The following is a 22,306-nucleotide window of genomic DNA, read 5'->3' as shown; positions in this document are numbered from 1 at the left end:
TCAAATTTCTTCAAACAGAATGCCATAAGGAGGATGAAATGTCCCTGAACCTATTGAGTAAGAAAATTATTGAAGTAATTTGTTCTGTGTGCAGCTAAAGCCTTATTGTATTTTGCTAGATCCGATATTTCATCTAGCAAACCACAATGATTTTTTGTGACTGGCCTAAATGTTTTTTTTGTTTTTCTTTGCATACTGGCAGGATTGTTCTTACAAGTTTCTGAGCACATGGGCCATTATTCAACAAAGCACTTAGGCATATGAACAGTTGTGTTAACTTCAATAGCTAAGGGGAGCTAAATTATCAGGTCAGAAAGTTTAGAACCTAGCAAGAACAAGACACTAATGACCATCAAAACTATGGTTAAAAGATGGTCTTGAACATGATGGTCTTAGACTAACAGGAAGAAGGAAATAAAAAAAAATTAAGTAATTTCCTTTCTGGATTATGTGCCCTGCATCATTACTGCTGGAAGGGGAAAATATTTTATATTTAATATCACAACACAGGGCAAAATCTGCTCAGGGCACATGAAGTACATGGGTCAGTATCTACAAGCTTGACTAATTGATTGATTCTACTGTAAAGTCATAGCATGATTTTTCAGAGCTCTGTATAAATCCTGTGTCAGCATAGCATCCAGGAAAAAATATTTACCTCACTGTATTAAATGGGAAAGCTCTAGCAATGGTAAATGGTGAAATTAATGATGCCTTGCATAAATCAAAAGATATTATCAAGTCTGAAGGGCTCAAACACTTGCACAAGTTCAAAGGCTTCCTGATGAAATGTTCCTGCTCTTTCTCCTCCCAGTACATAACCCTCTTTACAGATGGGCATCTATTACAGCCCAGCACTCATTCCAATCCACCACTCCAGCAGAAGGATGAGCAGCAGTGTCTGCCCTGCAGCAGCACTTGCCTGCATTTCCACACCACAGACTAGAAAGGAAATATTTGAGATGAATGTGATGAAGTGTCTGCTGCTCTCTCAGGCTCAGGCTCATGCTCATCTGTTTATTGGACAAAAATTGTTTTCCATGTCTACACAGACATCTAATATATGCAGTTTTCCATCAATGCTTTTTCTGATGAAATTCACTTGCTGGAGAGGTCCTGAAAAATATGCAGGGAAGGCTGAAATATGGACAAAATCCAAGTGAACAAATGAAGCAGTGTTATTTACTACTAGTTCCTTCAGTTTTGAAGACATGATTAGTGTGAAGTGATTCACATTGTATTTTTTACATTTAAATAACAGCGTGATGGAAGACCAGTTTGGGAAGAGATACTTCAGTGAACTGCAGAGAAGCAAAATATGATCTCAGTCAGAACTAGATCATAACACTTATTCATTTCTTCATATACTGGTTCATGAGGCACTGTATTACTCTGATTCATGGTGTACAACATTTGCAATCTGAATTTAATGATAGGACAAGAAGAAATAATATAATAAGAAGTACTATTTGACTCATGGTAGTTTAGCAAATGCAAAATGAGGTAAACACAATTTACCTCCAACTAATGTTAAAATGCAAGTCTCTCTGCACCTCCCTTTTTCCTTGTAAAAATCACTTATTTTGTCACAGATGTTTTAGGTAAGTTCTCTTGAAACAAATTAAATTATAACAGCTCTGTGTCTTTTGCTTCTTCTGCATTGATTCACCCAATGATATTAAAAAAATCCAAAGTTTTGTTTGGTTATGAAATTCACAGTACTTCTGACACCTCTTGACAAAAAAAGCTTTTTAATAATCATTTATTCAAGCAGTACATTTAAAAATAACACCAAAACCTTCAGCTGACATTTAAACTTCACTCAACAAACAATTCTTAGCAAGACAAACTATACTGTTTCCTGCTCTTACATGGAATATAAGCAGTTTCGATTAAATTACAAAGATTTTGTTTCTCACGTTATGCCATTTAAAACAAACTTTCTTTCTATAGAACACATTCTTTGTATAATAGAACAGTAAGCCTTTCCAAAAATGATATTAACAATTACTGTGTTATTTAAAGACAGGCCTGACACACAATATTTTTGTCCATATCTAGACCTAGGAAGCCTCAAGATTTGAAGATGTTTATATTGAGGGATTTAAGCCTGGGATCATCTCTAAGCTGGATTAGCTCTACCCTTACCTCTTTTCCCACACACAACATCCTACACAAAGTGAGTTCAACAGTATCTCATTCTGGTTTTCCATTACAAGGAAATTTGCCTCTTGTAAGCTCCAAGTCTCACAATAGCTGCTTGTAGCCTGAATAGAGGCTTTCTACATTATTCTCTCACAGCTAGATTTTCAAAGCTAGCTAAGCATCCCAGACCTGGATTTAATGGAAAAGAAAAAAACCCAAACAAACAAGTCCAAGGCTCACCAAGGTTATACATACACTGAAAATGTCCCCAGGTACTCTACCATTAACTTTAGCCTTCTGTGTAACTTTGAAAAATGTGGACAATAATTTAGACAAACAGACTATGAGGGTAAGTTTACTATATTGAGGATAAGAAATCTTGGAATCTCTCCTAATTCCAGAGCCAAAGTACAGACTCATCTTGCCTCTATATCCCCAATGGGAAGAGAAGCAGAGAGGGACCAGCTGCTCCCTTCCCTCTCAGACCTCATGCAAAAGCCATACATGGGTAGGTTTGCATGCAGTGATCCATGGACTGCCAAACCTGGACTTCCCTGATATACATTATGGAGCATCCTACCAGGGTGCTGTAGGGGGATACAATATAAGAAATTAAAGGTAGAATAGAAAGTAATCTTAGCCCTTGAGGAGTTGCAGCTGAGCCAATTATCAGAGATTAGGAACAGGCCTGACTCTAACAGGCCTCAGCTGTAGCCAGTAAGAAGAAGAAGAAGAAGAGTGTTATAAAAGAGTGGATTTGGGTGGTTGAAGGGGACTGGAGTCAGCTGGCTGCTGTGAGAGGAAGGAAGGGTCAGTGCTTAGAGGAGCTGCCTATGGGAAACTTCAAGGAGGTGGGAAACTTTAGCAATGTGGAACCTTTGCAATATAATAACAACAGGGTGTTGCTTTGCTGAATTGGTATTCAAAAAATTTACGATGGTAATATGCAGCTTCTAAATCTGCAGTTTAAGATCAATGTGTCTATGAGAAATAGAACAGAGCAAAACCAGGTTAAATATCTATAAAATCGTGTGCATACAGGTAAGGTAAACAGAGCAAGAATTAGGATTCATATAAATGTGAAAGAACTGGCTTCAAGGCAAAAAAAAGAAAAAGTGGTTCTACATAGAATGAGCACTTTAAACTCTGGAGCTCCATCCCGCAGGATGTTTTAGACACCTTGGTGACCCTCACAGGACACTGGATGTTATTGTGAAGACAAATGCATGAGAAGTGAATAAATACAGTGAAATCACATTGGCCTGAGGAATTTTGACTAACTAGAAGCTGTCTGAGGCTGCAACAATAATATGCAGAAATGCCCTATTCTTATGTTCCTTTGGATTTGCTTTTGGCCACTGCCAAGGACAGAACACCTGTTGGGTAGGATCTTTGGTCTAGACTACTATGGATATTTTTGCATCCAGTTTATGGTCATAGGAGCAAAATAAACTGATATTAACAACTCATTACCATATTAGCTGCATATATGGGTCACCTTAAAAATTAGATTATATTTTCTGTTTCAGAAACCCTTTTTCTGGTTTCTTTCCCTCCAACTCTAGCTATTCCTTCAAATAGTTCAGTTTCTTTCCCCTATTTGTCGTGTTTATTTGACTGGTTTTATAGCCACCTTATAAACCGGCTAATTAAAAATACAGATTTATGTGGAGGGATAGAATGTAAGAAAATAAAGATAGTGCAGAAGGTAGTCTCACAGCTGAGGAGTTGCAGCTGTACTAATCACCAAAGATTAGGAACAGGCCTGCCCTTAATAATGTCCAATAAGAAGACCAGTGCTACAAAGGAGTGGGTTAGCTGGGTAAAAACTATCTTTGTTGGCTGTACTGTGAAGGAGTCAGTGCTGTGAGGAGCTATCCATGAGAAATCACCAAGAAGGTATGAAATTGATCCAGTTTAAAAGAGAACACACATTAGTTTAAACCACCTTCACCGTAAGCATGATGACTCCCTACTGATAGGTTCACCTTCCCTGGATCACAAAATCAATGCTTTATCCAGAATTAGGTAGGCTAAGGGAAACTCATGAGCAGTTATTAGCCCATAGCTCATGAGAAGCATCCTGTAAACTGCTGAACCTCAGTACCTTTTATTCACAGCAGAAATGCAGGATTGCTCCAGGTATGAGAGTGTAAGCCTGTGAGACAGAGCTTTGACTTAATCTGACCTAGTGATACAGTTTGGGGAAAGGAGAGGAAGAGCTCAGCTGGTAAGAGCATGGCACTAACTGTGCCAAGGTTGTGGGTCTGATCCCCATATGGGCCATTCACTCAAGAGCTGGACTCAAGGATCCTTCTGGGGCCTTTCCAACCCAGAATATTCTGTGATTCCATATTTGGATTGTAAAAAGTCTGCCATTTTACCCCTCAGTTATCGAGACTGCCTCACATCAGAACTGCCATTGCAAAGTTTAGTGATACTATATATGTATGCATATATATATAAAGTACTGCGGTTTTTGTTAAAATAATTATCTTTATACATTGTGGTAATACTCAGGAAGCAAGTATTAGAAATCAAGAAAATTGTACTAGTCAGACATAGACATATTGAAGGTACATAAAGATGCTGAAAATGCATTTTGAAAATGCATTTTTTCCTGAAGAATTAAAAAATCAGGCAAGAGTTTATTAATTAGTTGGCCAGCTAATTTCTTCAGTGCCTTCAAGTGGATTAAGTCTTGATAAATGATTTTGCAATGGAATATTGAAAGAGTATCTGCAATTCAACTGCAGGTATGCATTCCAGCTAATGATGGTCTATCTTTGGATTGAACTCATGGACCAGGTAATTTGCAATTACATTTCTATTTAAACTTTTAATGAAAGTTCAGAAGAAATCAGGCTTAAATTTCTATCAGTTACTAAATTTAAGAATAAAAAGAAAATTCCTTTTAAATGCATAAATTAAGTTAAATTAAAAGCACTTTCACAATGACTAAAGATGTCCTGGATTATGATTCAGGTCATACTGAGTAATTGTGCACAGCCCACACTACATAAATTTTAAAAATAAACAATAAGCATACAAAGTGTGCAAATGTACAAACCAGTGCAGTACAGCCTTCAGCAAACATCAGCAGGTGCCTGTTCACTAAAATCAGTGTTCTGTGCTGTCTGTGCTCTGGGAACACAGCGGGTAGTTCTGACTTGACTTGTGATTATTTGATTTCCTGGCAGACTTTGAATCAATTCCAATTACATTCCTGAGACCAGCAGTTGCACAAACTTGCCTCTAAATCTCTCATACCAAGAGCTTTAACCACCTACCCTGAAAGGTATGGAGGTTTGGAAGCAATTGCAAGGCAACAAGTAATGGTTTTCTGTTCTGCCTGTGAAATCATGAAGAAATGCACTCAATATCCTTTGAAAAGACCTTCCAATACTGTCCCATTTTCAGGGGAGATGCCACTGACGTTGGCATCATTGTAAATGTAATTTTAAAACTTTTTAACTGGTCCCACTAATCAATTGCAGACTATTTGATAATTTGAAAACCATCTGCTCTACCAAATTCTATTATTTGTGGTTGATGTTTTTCATGACTCCCACCAGTAACATTTTAAGTATTGTAAGTATTTCACATTTGGAGAGAAACCAGGGTCCTATAGGCACATCATAAAGTAAAGCAAGCAGAACTGGAGATGGTCAGATGCTACCCTTTACATCCTTTTAAAAAAGGCAAAGAGATTTTTTCCTGAAACTACATTAAGACAATGTAAAGGAGAAAGACAAAGTTAGGGAGGTGTAGGGACCACACAGACACTTCTGACAGGATATTCTTCTAACTCCAGAATAATTTCCCATGATAAATAAAGCCTACAGCACTACCTATCTCCCCAGGCTCGATGCTGTGGAAGCCCATAAGATACGGGCATCTGAGTCAGGAGTAGCACATAGGGAAAAGCAAATCCTGTAATATCTACCAGTGCATTTCTAAAGAGGTGATCTAGCTGAAGAGTCCTATGCTTAGAGCCAGCTTTGCTAATTAAATCCCTAAGAACTAATGCACATTATGCATACCCACAACAATCAACCACTGCTGAGACAAAGTCCCTGTATTCTCCTGGAAGTCTGAGGGCAATATATTAGTTTATCCTTCACTATAATTAGCAGCCAGGTCATTTTGTTAAAAGAACCATCTGGACCATAGTGATAACTTGAAGTACAAGTGTTTTACTGCTTGAATATCAATAATTAGAATATGGCCAGCTGCTCAAACACTAATCTGCCCGGTGCAACAGCTAGCACCAAACTAAATAATGCTTTAGTGTTAAGCAAGTACTGCAGAATTCTTTACAGTAGGAGCTGGAAACTCCAACTGCACCTGAAGGATTTCTTTACCTTCAATGGCTCTACTGCCATGAGCAAGGAGCATTTGACACGGTTTATCAATGGGAAAGCTTCTACTTCAAAACCTGCCGTATGAAATACCTTATTACAAACAAAGAGTCAGCACACACAGTCACTTCATTTATGTCCCTAAACTGAGTGAAAGTTAACTTTGTTTTCCTAAGATCTGGATTTAAAAGCATTTGTGTTAGCTCTCTATTTGCTTTGCCATGCCTTGCATTTTATTCTTCTCTGTAATTTAATTCATTATTCTTGTTTGGTTGATTTATCAGACAATGGTAGATTTTCTGCCTCTTCCTGCCTTAAGTATTCTTTTTTCTTCTGCTTTAGCATTTACAGAAACACAAAGAAAGAAGCCTGAAGCCAAGTCTTAATGCATTTTAAATATTTGTCTTTTTAAGCAAAACCAAGAGGCAGATATATTGATTTTGAATATCTAGAAGTACTTAAAATGTTTAATTTAAACAGGGGGAAGTAAATGCACATAGACTTTATTCAAAGAAAAGGAAGCTAAAGCTTTACCTGAGCAAGGAGAGTTGTATTACACTCAAATAGCAGGCCCTGAGAAAATGGTAGTGAAGGCAGAGTAATGACTTAGAAAATATTGTTGTGACAAGCGCTTTGGAAAGAAATTATATTCTGGTATTTTAGTGCATTATAATTATTGCAGCAAGTGATGAAAATTGATGCAGAGAGTTCATAAAAGGTGGGATTTTTTTCCTTCTGTCTGGGTGAAATTTTATTTTCATACACAGATTTGCAGCAACTTGGAGGATTTTCAGCTAAATCCAATACTCAGCTCTCTAGTTGCCCAACCACAGAACAACAGAGAAAACTACAGCATTTTTTATTTTCACACTTTCAGTCTTGATTATTGCACAATATACTGAGGTTCTTAATCATCCCCAGTACCTAATCCCTTTAAACAGGGGTTTCAGAGTGCATCCATTTTTGGTAACAGATGTTACTCTGTGACCTCAGCACCAAGGAGCTAAAAGTGATTTGTTTAATTTGATTCCACTACTTGGCGATTTCTAATTTCACACATCAGGATGCCCAAAATATCTGGCCATGGAACACATTCTACTTTTCATTAACAAAAGGGGGATTCATGCTGCTTAAGGAATGTACTGTTTCTCTAATCCCAGACCCAAGTTAAAGGCAGCAAGGAAAAGACATTCTTTTCCTTCAGAAAGAAGCTATTGTATTCATATGCAACATGCTTTTGGATGACTCTGTCTAGCAACATCATGTGCATTTGCTACGTACTGCTTGAAGTGTGGAGGTATTTTGCTAGCATACATCCTGAAGTGATTATTGTCATCATACCAAAGCATGCAAACTGAAAGATTATTTCAGAAAGAGCTTTATTTTAATGTAAAGTCCACCTTCTACATTCCATTCATGCCTAGTGCTTACTAAAGTTAATGGGACTTAAGAAATGACACTTGAAGAACAGGCCCAGATAAGTTTTTCCTCCTTACCTAATTGTGGCACATTATGATGCATATATTGGAAAGCCATCCCCTTACTCAGACTTTTATTCAAACACTGTGTTCAGTTCCTGAGTACTGATACACAGTCACTCCTTTGCTGTATCACAAACTCAGCAATAGTTTAGTTTAATAATAGTTTGCAACACCCCCTCTGATACTATTGTTGCACAGGACAGAAGTCTGATAAATTCTGTTCAGAAGGATGATATAAAACAAAGAGCTTTGGCCGCTGATGTCCTCACTGTGGTCTTTTTACTGCCTTCCCAGAGGCTCCTCTGCAAAGTTCACTGAGGAATACATCTTCAGTCATGGAGGAACTATCTTTAAATAAGAGGCTTCACCATACCTCCTGTAAGTCATCAGGCACATTGCAATAAACCTAGATGGGTTCTGCAGGCTTGTACTGATGGAGGATAAAATGAAAAAACAGTGACATTATCTGTTACAGGGCCTTACAGACAGAACCGAATAACTTGATTTAACTTCACGGTTAGTTCGACTTTGAGCAGATGGTTGCACCAGCTGACCTCCAGAAGTCCCTCCTGCCCATTTAAATTCTTCTATGATTCTGACCTATATTTAGCTCCTTAGACTGAGTAAAGTGATTCAAATTCAAAAGCAAAATAGCCTCTCAGCTAAAATGGGACCAATGAAAATTAAGAAGTAATCTAAAACAACCTTAGCAGCATTTTTGTGCTGTTTCTTTCAATGATATAACCAATCCACACAGGTCTTTCCTTCTGCTTCTGTAATCTGTGGTTTCCTGCGAGGCTAAAGTGTTGGGACACAGTAAAAAACTCTTCTAGAGAGCCATCTTAGTTCAGGAGGGAATTTAGAAATATTTTAGAAAATCTCTGGTCTGCAAAGAATAGTAAAATGACTGAATCAGGAATACAATAAAACCTGAGCAGTTATTAACATATAAAGCTATATATAGCTTATAGCTATAAGAGCAGTCTTTCTTTTAGTAAGAACAGAGTTAAGTTGATCTAAGTGACAGCAACAAAACACTGCAACAGGATGCCCAAAAGGGTTGTGGAGTCTCTTTCTCTGGAGATACTTGAAACCTGCCTGGACGTGATCCTGTGCAATCTACTCCAAGTGAAGCTGCTTTAGCAGAGAGGCTGGATTAGATCATCTCCAGAGGTCCCTTCCAAACCCAGCCATCCTGTAATTCTGTGATAACATACTGGTTTTAATCTTCATATTAAAAAACCCCCATCCAAAATGTAAATAACATTTTTATTTCATCATCTCTGCAACCATCTCCTGTTCATGTCATGAAATCTAACACAGAAAGTCCAAAAATACTTGAAAACCATACAAGACAAAGCAAAGACTACTACAACCAACTGAAATTTGATCAATTTACAAATGTCCAACATGTTTAAGCTTGAGACATTTATTTATTGAATTTTTTTTTTATTATGGTAATTCTTATGCTAATACTTATTTCACATGGTTTCATGCTGGCCTCCTAATTTTTCTGTTTTAAAGTTACACATTCTAATTTAGGACTACAGAATGGCTGTGTTTCTCCACCAAAAAAAAGTGTCAATTTTTAATAGCAAACTACACAAAAATGAAAACATTAGTGCAAAAAACCAAAACTTCTAGGTTCACCCACTAGGTAGGAGACAAACAGGTCAATTTTTTTGTAGGGAACTATTTGAACTCTAATTGCCTCCCTGCAATAAAAGTAGATGCCATGCCACTGAGCAGGCTCAGGTAAGGTCTCTCTCAGCATTTCCTATTATAGTTGCTGCACTCTACTACCTCCTACAAGTCCCTAAACATGATCCAGTGCAGTTCATAAAGGTGAAAGATGTGTGGGTTCAGTTCCCAGCACAGCTGTCTCAATAACTGCTGTTTTTCATGAAGACAATGTGATTTTCCTGCTGTGTTCCTTGCACAGTCACACAGACCTGCTCTGCAGTAAATTGTTACTAGTAAATTTACAGTGCCTCATCCGTGCACTACATAATCTCCAAACCCTTGCAAGAGCTTATAAAAGCTGCTGGCTTCTGCATTCCAGTTCCACACAAGGCAATGGTTTCTTCTGAGTTACTGCATGTGCTGTCACTCAGAATACTGATATTTTCTTTTTTAAAAAGAAAAGAAAAAGAAGGTAAGAGTGATGAACTGCCATATTCTGCCCCTCTTTACACACCTTTGCTCTCACTGCTGGTTCTGCAGGTAAAAGGAAGGAATCTTTCACTGCAAGGCTGTACCTAAACACCCCAGTGCACCTCACAGAATTTTCCCCCCACCCAGGGCCAAAATGGGTTTCTGGGTGTCCCCTTGTGTCACTGGAGGCACACAGCTCCACACTGGATGAGTCAGCTGTACACTCAGCAACTCACCCAGTACACCCCTGGCACAAGGTGACAGCATGAAAATCCATGTCATTTTTGACAGGTCTGTGACATAGCTGTCTTTGACATTCTCCAATTCTGGAAATTATACCACTTTGAACTCCTCTTATTTCCAAACTATGAGTCACTATAAGGTTGCTGACTGCCTTATTTCTTTTTATAGACATTTATAGCCTTTAATACAAATACTGCCTCCAGGTATGTAGCAGACAGATTCTGCTCCAGATTTAGATGGAAACATTTAGGTTTCTATGGTGCAATGCCTCTAAGTTCAATAACTATGTTATAATACCATTATAAAGAGTGGACACCTAGTTCAAGATATCTGTGCTGGAACAAGAATATTGCTGTTCTGCTCAGGACTTTCCCTCCATTAAGTATAACTAACTTTGGCCAACTATTCACAAGGTGAATGTCAGCAGAGGTGCTGGCATTTTGGTCACAGGACACATGCTCTTTCTTCTGGCAGCAGGCTGGCAAGAAAACAGCTGCAGCAGGATTGATTGTTCCACTGGGCTGAATCTGCAGACTGTGAGTTGCACAACCCTGTCTGACGCCTGTGGGAGACATCATTGTCTCCTCATCTTTGAATCCTGTCCCTCATTTTTTTCAGCACAGACTGCCAAGAATAGAACTTCAGCTCACAGAGAGACATTAGGCATCTCTAAGCTTCCTGCAAATGAGCTGCCTAGGCTGCCCTCTGTTCTCAGTAAAGAACAGAGGCATCTCCAGAGAGCAGCTCTGCTGCTGTGGGGGATGAATTGCTACAGAAGTCACCTGCTTTTCGTTTCTAACAATAAAAGAAGCTTGGACAATGAGTTGACATCTCCCTTGCAGAGGCTAAAGTTTAAGGTGATCAGTCCTGACAAAGCTCAGAATATATAAATCTCACTTTGAATAACAAAAAACATATTTTTTTTTTGTAAACTGAACATTCCTGATTAAACTTTTATTTAAACTTTAAATTGTTCCAGCTTTCCATGAAGCAACCTAGAAATGAAATATAATGGGGAAAGGAGTTAAAAAAACCTAGATTAGCTAAGACAGGGACAAGTATTCAAAATGTGCACGTACTCAGCTGAAACAAAGCTTAGAGGTTTTAGGGAGGAATAAGGATGGATTTAAAAGTAATTGGCATAGCAGGGCCTGGAAGGTAACCATTAAAAAAGGCAGGCAAAGGATAAGAAGCAAAGGACACCTCTCACAATCCACAATATCCAGTGTGACATATTCCTATGTTACATAGCATAATTGAAAATTTATATAGCCTGTCCTCATTCAGGGTGTTGGTGCACGTATCTAAACCCAAAAGCACTTAAATATTTCTGAAATTCTTTGAAAAATTCAATATGAAAACATGACTATCCACTTTGTAGGCCTTGATTTCAAGCCTAATTAACTGAATGGATTTAATTTAGTGGTATTGATACATATATATATTGATCCAAGTTAAAAAATGAATAGTGTGAGCACATTTTGAAATAACAGCATATGAGCCTTTATGGCTAAACTGGAGCAACCTATATGCTCTGCAAGAGCAGAAAAGGGAAATCCCTTTTTTGATTTCTGAATATGAATAAACACTATAAATTTATGTCATTTTCCTTTTGACTGGAGGACTAAACCATAAAATTGATGTTAAAACTTTTCTGTAAACCAGAAGGATGCAGCCTAGAAGAAAACTAACTTCAAAATGTTTTCTGGTTGTGACCAACTATCCATTCTGTTCTAAATCAAGGTGACTGATGAAGTTTGGCATAATACAAAACATTCATATGTTCCTCAGAACTTTTTTTGTGATGTCAAATTCTGCTATTTAAAAGTTTACAGGGGTAATTCCTACCAAAATAAAAATTGTCTCAGCTCTGTGAAGATTCAGTATCCCAACATGACTGACTATAGTTTTTGGATACCTGACTCATGTAATTTCCTCCTGTAAGACATATACACAGACATAACACAAAGAGGAGAGGCAATGTTTCCCTCCAATGTGAAAGATGAAGGGATGAAAGGATGGGTGTAGGATTCAACTATGAATTACTTATAATATTGTGTTAATGTTCTACAACTCTGAGATGGATGGGAAGAGTTCTCATTAGAGAAAATAGTAAAGCAAAATTGGACAAACCTGTCTTCTTCCAGTAAACTTTGACCTGAAGTTGATTGTCCTGATAGAAGGGAGTTCCAATTTTAAGAAAACGAGTGGTTTTCCTTCTTGGAAAGGCTGGGTAAGGATCTCCCAGTCCCTTCTGTGCTTTCCCAGCAGATGTCCGTTCCTCTGCAACACACAGAACAACCAGGAAACTATTTAGGCAACTGCAGTGCTGTATAATGACTGTGCTAAATTTGGTGTAATTCAGAAAATAATAGCATCTTTATTCCAAATGATCTTATTTCCATTTCTTACCTAAATGAAATAAATATAAAGAATTAACTGTCCATAATGGTTGAAAAATCACTCATTTGAAATTCAGTCAAATTTAGAAAGTAACCAAAAAAAAAAAAATTCACAGGGAAAGGCTCTGTGAATTTTCTGAAGAGTAATAAGGAAATGGACTGTATTTATATCCCCAAGAACTAGAAATGTTAACACAATGATTTTTTAAACAGGCACAGTGTCTACCAGTAGTTCTCTCTAAAATTTCACAGTCTTTATATTCATGCAGTGTTTGAACATGACAAAATCCAAGGACAGCATTGAATGTAACACACAGAGTGCCACATGTGGTTCCTACATCAAAGTAAATATAGTCCTCTGATATGCTATATATGAACACTGTGGTCAGATTAAAGATCTGTCTTTCCCACTTTCCTGTTCCCAGCAGTGAATGGTGAAGGCTTAGGAAAACATTGCAAGAGCAGAACTTTCTTTCAGCAATTCCCTTGGTGCTGTATGCCTTGCTTCCCACAAGCAATTGCAACTGGATGTCCTTCATCAAGCATTATGTTTGGTAAAAATTTATCATCGTTTAGCAGGGTTGACAGTACTTACAGATACTTTCAGTTGAAAAGAAAGAAATGTTCATTCAAACTGCACTTTTCACTGCACACTTGCAAATGTATTGGATCTAATTAGGAGGATCAGATTATAACCAACAAAAAAAGCTACATTTAATTCAATATTACACCTAAATTAAAACTAAAGAGTCCAATAATAAGGAAATGGCAAATTATTAGCTACATACCTGAGAGAAAGAGGGAAAGATTCAGGTTTCAATAATTGCCAGGAGTAATACATAAACTTGAACATTTTGCCTTATGTGAAGCTTCAATTAAAGCTGACTTGCTTTATGGCCAAGTTTTATTTCCTCAGCCCTTTGCTGAATCTGATACAATTTTTCATTTTGTTTTAAACTAAACTACCAAACTCAACTAAATTGTTTCATAAGGTAACCACAAAGTTACTACCACCCAAATGAAAATGAAAAAGTTTAGGGAGAAGTACAAACTCAAATCCATTAGGTATTCCTCAATTTAAATTATTTTAATTTTATTAAATCTCTCCTTTGCTATCTCTGTCTGCTCCACTTCCACAAAAACCAGGACACCAATTTAGAATATTTCTATATAAAGATCAAGCAAGAATCTTGTCCATTTCCCAGAAGTGAAGCACACAAATATAGTGAGGCAATGCCCCTGTGAGTGTGGGGAAATGTAATGCCAGAGGGCTGAGGACAAAGCTCACAGAAATGTGTAAGACTAAATTACTTCAGAGGGGTATGGGCTATCTCTATTCTGACAATAGGACCAGACACCTGAAAACCAGAGGTTAATTCCACACAGAGCTGAGTATCTGACAGTGGGACTTCAGCAAAATTGGCATGTTGCTTCTGGAATTATTTCCCAAAGTCCATGGAAATCCCAAAATAAAGACAAGCCAAAGATGTCATGTCCTAGATAATATTTCAGGCAAATTTTTTTTGTTTCTTTTTCATATTTCTCCATCTGCTTCTGAGTATTCTCAAAATTACATCAAGCAAGACTGGCTCTGTACCTAACTAACCTGAGTGAGATATAGAAGATGAATTTGCATCTCCTCCAGGAGTAGTTTTTACTTGCTTTTCTATGTAAAATATAATTTAGCCATTTAAAAAAATGTCCAAAAAGGCCTAAATACATCTCTCATTGATAGAGTGCTCTAACAATTAAAGTGAGTGATATCAATGGTTTAGGTTCAAAGAATCTTGATTCCTTTACCTCTTGGCTTTAAAAGAAAGGATGCTCAAATTTTTCTATATAGTTATTATGGGAATACTCTAAAACAAATATGTGTTTTAGTTGGTACAGGCACTGATTTGCAGCTTAAAAGAAAATACTGCTCATTAAATAAGTGGATGTTCATAATTTGAACAGTCAAAGTTCTTGAAGTAAACAAGATCAAAAAGATATTGTTCTCAATGTAGTTTTACTCTAGTTTAAAATACAATACAACAATTAATGAACCTTTTAGTACAAAAAGGTCACCCCAGTAAAGCAAAATAAAGCACAAGGCATTAGAAAGACATAATTAGACATAAGTGGTGGTAGCAGATTTTCACAAAAACTACTGATGGTCTGTTTTCTGAAGTAAAACAACCATGGAGAGGGCAGGGCATCCAAGCAAAATTGTGGAAGAAATTTAAATCTAGTTGTGAAAACAAAAGGAAAGAGGTTCTACTGCTGTGGACAGAAAATGATGAAGCACTGGAGTCACATGTGAGGTATAGCATTAATGAACTGCATTTGGTGGAGAATTTATAAGCAATAACTCAGATGTGACCTGCACCAGATTCTAAAAAAACCCCAACGTTTTGAAGAAGGAAAACTGAAACAAAGATTTTCTCCCAACATAAATCCAGAGGTGAGTCTTTACAGACCAAGAGAGTCAGAACATTAGTGAGCCACAGAGCTAATACAGACGTACCAGTGAAAGGATTTCTCACAATAAATATGAAACAGTACAAAAAATTACATGCTCATATCTAATTACTCACCTTCAGTTTAGAAGGCTTTTGTCATATGGAAAATCTTTATTTGCTATCATGTTTAAAGATTATGATGCTCTGACCTCATGTCAGGAGTACCAATAATGCATGACAAAGGTCAGCTGATTAATTATCCCTGCTCCCAAGTTGGAAACATTTATAAAGCTATACTAATAATAAAATGAGACAAAGAACTTAGAAAGCTTGCCCATTTTCACTTTGGCTAGTTGCATACAATGGCATCTAGAATTCTCTCCCACTTAGCAGGACACAGACCAACCTCAGGCAGATAAAGATAAAACCCCAGCATCAGGATGTGGGTTTATTTCTTAGTTAAAGCTGTGATTTCGTGGTGATATGACAGTCAAGATGACTACACTGAAAACTAAAAACCTTAAAGTTTAGCACCAAGAGCCAGAACTTCACAGAAACTTTATCGAAATTAGCAGGAAATTCTGTAGGGGGATGGTGTGGAAAAAAAATTTTTGCTTGTTTATCTAGTGAACAGGGGGTGCAGGGGGTGAAGAAAGAGAAGGAAAAAAAAAGCAGCAAACCCCACAAATAATTCTTAGGAAAAGAATCAGCAAAATTTGAAATCTCTCAAACACCAATAATATGCTTCTAGCAGAGCTCAATGGCTCAATGTATGCAATTAAATTCCCCGTTCCCACAGCTATTTTTCCTCTATTACATCTCCTGTGTCCACATAGAAAAAGAAGGAGAACTTAATGTGATAACTGCAAGAAGATTTTGAGACCATGCACAGTCTTGCAAACTAAGCTCCTTTTTTAGGGGAAGAAAAAAAGCACAGGTACAACCTAGGAGGGCCAATAAGGAAAAGGCTTTACCTTACATCGGGCTTCACTGAGGATTTAACTCAAACTTGCCTAATATAAAGACAGTAGAGATTTAAACTGATAGTCTGGCATGGATTTGAAGCAAAGACTCAGTGCATGGAAGAGATGAAAACTTGACCTTCTGCTGTCTCTCAATACGGCCCAAAAGTGTAGTAAAGATTAGTTTAATATGAGAAAAAGAAGGATGCTTCAGCTTATTTTTTCTTCCTGTAGATTAATACCAACCACAGACAAGAAGGTCTGTGATAGCTAACAATCACATTACAATATTTTATGTATAGCCAAACAGAATATGGCAACAACAGCAATTGATTAGTGAGGTTGAAAGTAATTACAGATCTCTTATGAAAATAGCTACAAGTTTAAACTGTGAGTGTACTTTAAAGAAAGAATGTAAATTAATACAAAATGAAATGGAGTCAGGGCAGAATAATTAAAATCATATTCTTTAACATCTTATTTTCAGAACTCTGCTGCATTAGTTAATCATCAATTGGGGCAGTAACTCAGTATTGTACTTTAATTGTATAAATAGCATTTAAACAAGGCTAAGAATCATGGTGTTCTGCCAGATTCAGATACAGCTTGCAATTACATTACTTAGCATGTGAGGTTCTGAAGACATTTACATTACATAACCTATCATCTGAACAACCTGAGATTTCAATTTGAATGTGGGTCCTATGTGTGCAATATTTTAAGAATGCATGGTTGTCACATGTGGAATGTTTTAGATCCCCAAAAAGAAGAGTCAATGTTTTATATATCAACTCATAGTAGACACAAGCTTTTGTGTTCCAAGAATCTGACTTAAAGGGCTACTAAAAATAGCCAGGATTTTGGAAAACATTGCAGGTTAATACTGTCCAGTTAAGACACACAAAAATGGTTTTATTCCATCCATTTAGAAAGACAGTCAGCATCTATACCTGTATTGAATCTAAAAAATATTAACACTACAGTTATGCAAAGGCTTCTGTTTTCTTTGCAACTGTTTATTTTAGGTGAGTAGAATCTAAGTCAAAGAATTAGGCAAAACCTGTCACCAATTTTTAAATAAGAAATTTACAATAAAAGGTAACTCAGCTTGACCAGGAGATGATCACTGTGCTATGGAACAGCCCACTTAAAGAAAATTATTTTTAAAATTTAAAAAATCATTTTATAAAACATTCAAATTCCAGATAAAGGAGAGAGAAAGCATTCAGGTGTTTGATTACTCACTATTATTCCTGATGTCCTGATTTGTGCTAAAATGGAGAGAAACCTTTGCACTTTTTAGGCGTATCTGACCCCAACGTGTCACTGCCTGCAGCTCCACATTGTAGTTGCTGTTGGGTTGGAGCCCCTCCAGGACCACATAATTTTGGGCCTATAATAGAATAAATATACAAAGCAGTTATAATATTGCTGAAACACATGCCTTTATTAAAAGCAGGCTTGTTATCTTAGGCACGCTACTTTTTTGAAGTTAGAAAACTCATATATAAATTTCAGAGCAAAATTTCCTTTCTGCAAAAGATTTTTTTAATTGGACTCTGTTTTTCTGTGTCATGTTAAAAAATACTAACCTACTTGATGCTTGCATAATTTTGGCAGTTTCTTGGCAATTCCAAACCTATTGTTTAGGCAAAGCCTAAGGGGCTTTCTTCTATATAACAAGATTTTTCTCTTATACCAAAATTATTTTAGCGAAGGAATTTAAGCACTTAATTCCACAATTTCTGTGTTAGTAAAGCAATTGAAAACTTTTTTTCTAGAGACAGTCAGTCTGAAGATAGCTGAATTCCAACATTTAATAAATTTTTCAATTCATTCTTTTTGTTTAAACTCTTGAAAATAAAAATTTAAAAAACATGCACCAACCAAAAATACCCTCTCATTGGAAAGAACATTTTTCCTCTGTAGAATGGAAAATAGAACAGAAAAAAACAATTTCCAATGTCATGGAAGTGTATAAAATGGGGAAACAACAGATTAGGTTTATCATTCTCCAGTCAAAAACCCATTCATGAAGGCAAGGCACATGATATTGTAAAGAAGAGTCCAGCCTCTCAGTCTTATATTTTATTTTGCTAGATTTAATTATTAAAATATCCTTCTAGTCCACCTGCCAGGTGGAAGATATTACTCCATGTTTTCATTAGAATTTCTTGTGCCTTTCAAGTCTGACAGTCCATATGGAGTAAAAGAGATAACCATGTACCAAGGTAACTACCCTATATTTAACACTTAGGATGATAAAAGGAGATTGCCAAAAAGTATTTAGTATTAATTATCTTTACTTGTTTAGTGCTGATATATTGACTGAAACATTTGATTAACAGTGTCAATACTGCAGTCAAACTAATTCAATGTCTACCTGGAATGAATTAATATGGAAATCAGTACAAAATTATTTGGGTTGAGCTACATCTGAAGGTAAAAACTGGACAAAAATAATCTTCAGTGATCTTTACAAGTTAAGACTTTTCCACCTTTTCTTTTTTTGTTTTTTCAATGTTTGTGCATTTGCCATTCTTTAGCCTAAGAGCTGCTACAATATTCAAATGACCATTGATTAGCAATAGCATCTGGAGTGCCCTGCATCTCACTGGCAGTGCTGTGCAGAGGACATGCTGCAGAAGAAAAAGTACAAGTCAGGAGTAATACGAGAGATATTTAAGAACCTGTCTTTTCTATAAAATATGCCTTGTACTTCCCTATACTCAGGGTCAGAACTCCATCTCAATTACCCTAATGTTATAATGTTTTAATATTATTTGCATGTAGGAAGTACCCTATGGAAAGACCCAGCTCAGTTTTAAAATTCTCCTGGGTTTCTGATGTTGTAGAGAGAAAGCTCCCTGTTATCTTTAGGCTGAAGCCTCTGTCCTGAAGGTCTTTACCCAATGTAAGGTTTCTTGAGGAACACAAACTTTTCTATGTAGCACAGTCCAACCCTATTCCTATCCTGCCACAATTATTTTTTTAAAGAACAATAAAGAACTAGCCTTCCTTTCTGTGCAAATTGACTTGCATGATTTCATCACACTGCCTTTATTTCTGTCAGGGTTTGGTGACTGAGGGACAGAGGGGGAATTGTGTCCCTCTGACTGTCATTCATCACAGTGCAATGGGCAGCCAGAGCCAAAACAGGGTTAACATAGACATGGGAGCAAATTCTCAAAAGCACTGAGAATCAAGTCATGTCTAACTGATTTCTGTTATTTCCATCTATTTCAATTAATTGTTTTAAAATAATATGCAATATCCTTAAAGATAGCATAACAAAAAATCTTCCAGTAAAGCAATATTTGAAATATTACTGAAGAAACTCATAGGAACTTGCTGCTAAGGAAATATTGCCAGATCTTTGGTACAGCAGTTTATTTAAAGTTCTGTGTGGTTTTCCCTCACACCTGTACTGACTGTTTAATGAGTACTCTATGACTGGGTCACAAGTTTTACTTGCATAGTGAAAGAACAATGTGACAGACAAAGTCAGGCTTTCAAATAAAATAAACACTTTCAGAAGCACTAACTGAATAAGCCTAAATTTAGAGGACTAACGGCATTTAACTTCTTTCCTGAAAAATCTCATTGTATTTACCTGTGTGCTAAGGCAGAAACTTACTTCTCTCCCTGAGTTCAATGTAAGAAAAGGATTGAGAAACCAAAATATTCTGTGGGCTTCATGATACTAAAAATTAGGACCACTACTTTACCAGTGGCTGAAATCATTGGAACTTATCACACATTTTACACTTACATTCTATTTTGTGTAAAAATAAACCACGTTTCTGTCCCAGTTACTGACTTCTTTCTTACCCCATCAGTAATCTTCCTTCTCTTTTTTTTTGCTGGAATTACATATTTGCTGTAGGTCCAGCTCCAGAAGACTTTGTAGTGGTGTACTGGGATATCAGGCTCTTCTGGAAGATCCCAAGTAATCATTGCATTTACACTCCCATCATTGTTTGCACTGATATTGGCAATCCTGATATTAGATGGAGCTGGTGGAGCAGATGGATCTAGAATTTATAAAAAAAAAATGAAAATATTCTAAGGGAAAAATTCTCTTCATTAAGGTAAAGATTATCTTCACCTGATGTATTCATGAGGCATTCACAAGCTGGATTAAACACCCTAAATACATTGAGGAAAATCCAGGCAAAGACATCCTGATACTGATATGGCTTCTCAGAAATTCTAGAAATTCAAACTCTACTGAAATAAAAATTATGGGTTAGCATTTAGTTGGTCATTATTCTGGGTTGTTGATAGTTCACAAACATTATGAAGCTTTATCAAAACGTACCAGACTGTCAGTTTTCCTTCTGTCCCTCACTTTAAATACACAGTGAGCATAAAACATCCAGGTTCCACAAGTGGCCTTGTAGAGTCACCACAGAACTGCATGGCTGAAACACTGAATATCTTTTCATTGCCAGATAATTCTCAGATGATTAAATTATTTTTTGACATATTGAATCTTTCTTCAAAATTCTAATATTGATATCTAACACCATGGGACACAAACACTTCCTTAGACTAAATGTAATTAAAGCATAATGATATATTACACCGTGGTAGAAATCTATAGGGGTTTTTTTAGAATGTCAAAAAGCAATTAGCTACCCCTTTGATTTATTTCACTATTCTGGTTCAGTTCCTGGTCAATATCAACTGAGATAGTGTTTCTTCAGTTGTCTTTGTGCTGACTCTAGAGTCAAGGACACACAGCAGTCAGAGTTTGAATAAGATTAAATATTGAATCTTTTCCAATATTAAATTTGGGTCCTCCTTGTGGATTCACTATATAATATCCTGGTCCCAAGTAACATGAATCAATGAAGATTTTGCAACAAAGCTTCTGAAAGTCCAGGTGGCTGTTTACCAATTTCTACTTTATAATTCGACTTTTTAATTTCTACCCTTTTTAAAATGTCTCTGTCAGCCAAAAATTGATGACAAAATACAAGGAAACTGCAAAAACAAAATTTACATAGAAGTAAGCAGTGAGACCAAAAAAAAAAAAAAAAATTAAAAGCATATCAGAAGAATAAAGGAAATTCATAGCAATTAAGACATGTTATCAATGTACAGCCATATGAGCCATAACTTATTTGCCAGAAATAAAACTGGAGGTGTGAGGAGGAGACATCATTCATTAATTTACTATATGGTTCACCTGCATTATTTTAAATTGGAAAATGAGCTATTAAATAAACATTCCAGGCATACTCAATTCATCAGATAATCCCTATGACAAATGGTCTCACTGAAAAATTCTATCATTTAGTTTAAAAAAAAGACACATTCAGAATTAATAAAGACAGCATTTCCCTTTTAAAGAACAGCAGATGTGAAAAAATTTCTTATTCCTGTTATTAAACAGGACTTTTGCTGAAATAACAATGGATACTCCTGTTTCCTCACACATTCCATTTTAGTTAAATAGTAATGGATGTCCCTGTTTCCTCACACATACAATTCAATCTAAATTTTGGCCATAAAAGTTACAAAGCATACTTAAGAATTCTGGAAATTGAATATAATTTCCAAATAGTAATAATGCCTCACTTCTCACTAGTGTTTTTTAATCCACTAGCAAGTCAGTTGTGTTTATTTTTTCTGGCTTTGGAGAAGGTCTGTTATTATGCTTATTTCCTCACCTGTGAAACTGCCAACCACTCCATCTTAAAAGTATACTAAACTATTTATTCCAGAATTAAAGAAAAAAATCAGCTAAATAGTTTGTACTATTCTCTCATACAATTTTTCTTTTACTTCTGTTATTTAAAAGGTAAGTATAAAATGTAATTTAGGTAAACTAAATATAAAGAGAATCATGATTCACATATATAAGACATTTATTAAGCATTCCTCTCCACTGATTTGAAATGTTAGGGGCTTTTATATCTTATATGACATTGGATTAGGGATATAAAACATTTATAACCTGAAGTGCAACATGATCATATTACTGTAGGTGAATTATTCAGGTTATCTCCCAGAAGTGCTATGCATCATGTATTATGTATACAAAACATATGGGATAAAATAAAGTGTTTCAGAGAATATATCTTCCCAAATGGTCAGATATAAGCAAAA

The 22,306-nt window shown here is 36.3% G+C and overlaps 1 protein-coding gene across 1 annotated transcript in view; it reads right to left on the bottom strand.

The window, feature by feature from the left end:
* The window catches only part of ANOS1 (anosmin 1), a gene marked incomplete at both ends in the record, with an annotated part of 126,712 nt that overhangs the window by 12,424 nt on the left and 91,982 nt on the right, over positions 1-22,306 (bottom strand). Inside the window, 3 exons of the mRNA XM_084227024.1 lie at positions 12,518-12,667; positions 17,435-17,582; positions 20,021-20,223. Of these exons, the coding sequence (XP_084083150.1) occupies positions 12,518-12,667; positions 17,435-17,582; positions 20,021-20,223 (501 nt within the window). The remainder of the gene's footprint in view (positions 1-12,517; positions 12,668-17,434; positions 17,583-20,020; positions 20,224-22,306) is intronic.

The sequence above is a fragment of the Fringilla coelebs genome (genome assembly GCF_963513975.1).
Source record: "Fringilla coelebs genome assembly, chromosome: 2".
Lineage (NCBI taxonomy): Eukaryota > Metazoa > Chordata > Aves > Passeriformes > Fringillidae > Fringilla > Fringilla coelebs.
Note: the sequence above shows the minus strand (reverse complement) of the source record. Positions and strands in the feature narration are given on the sequence as shown.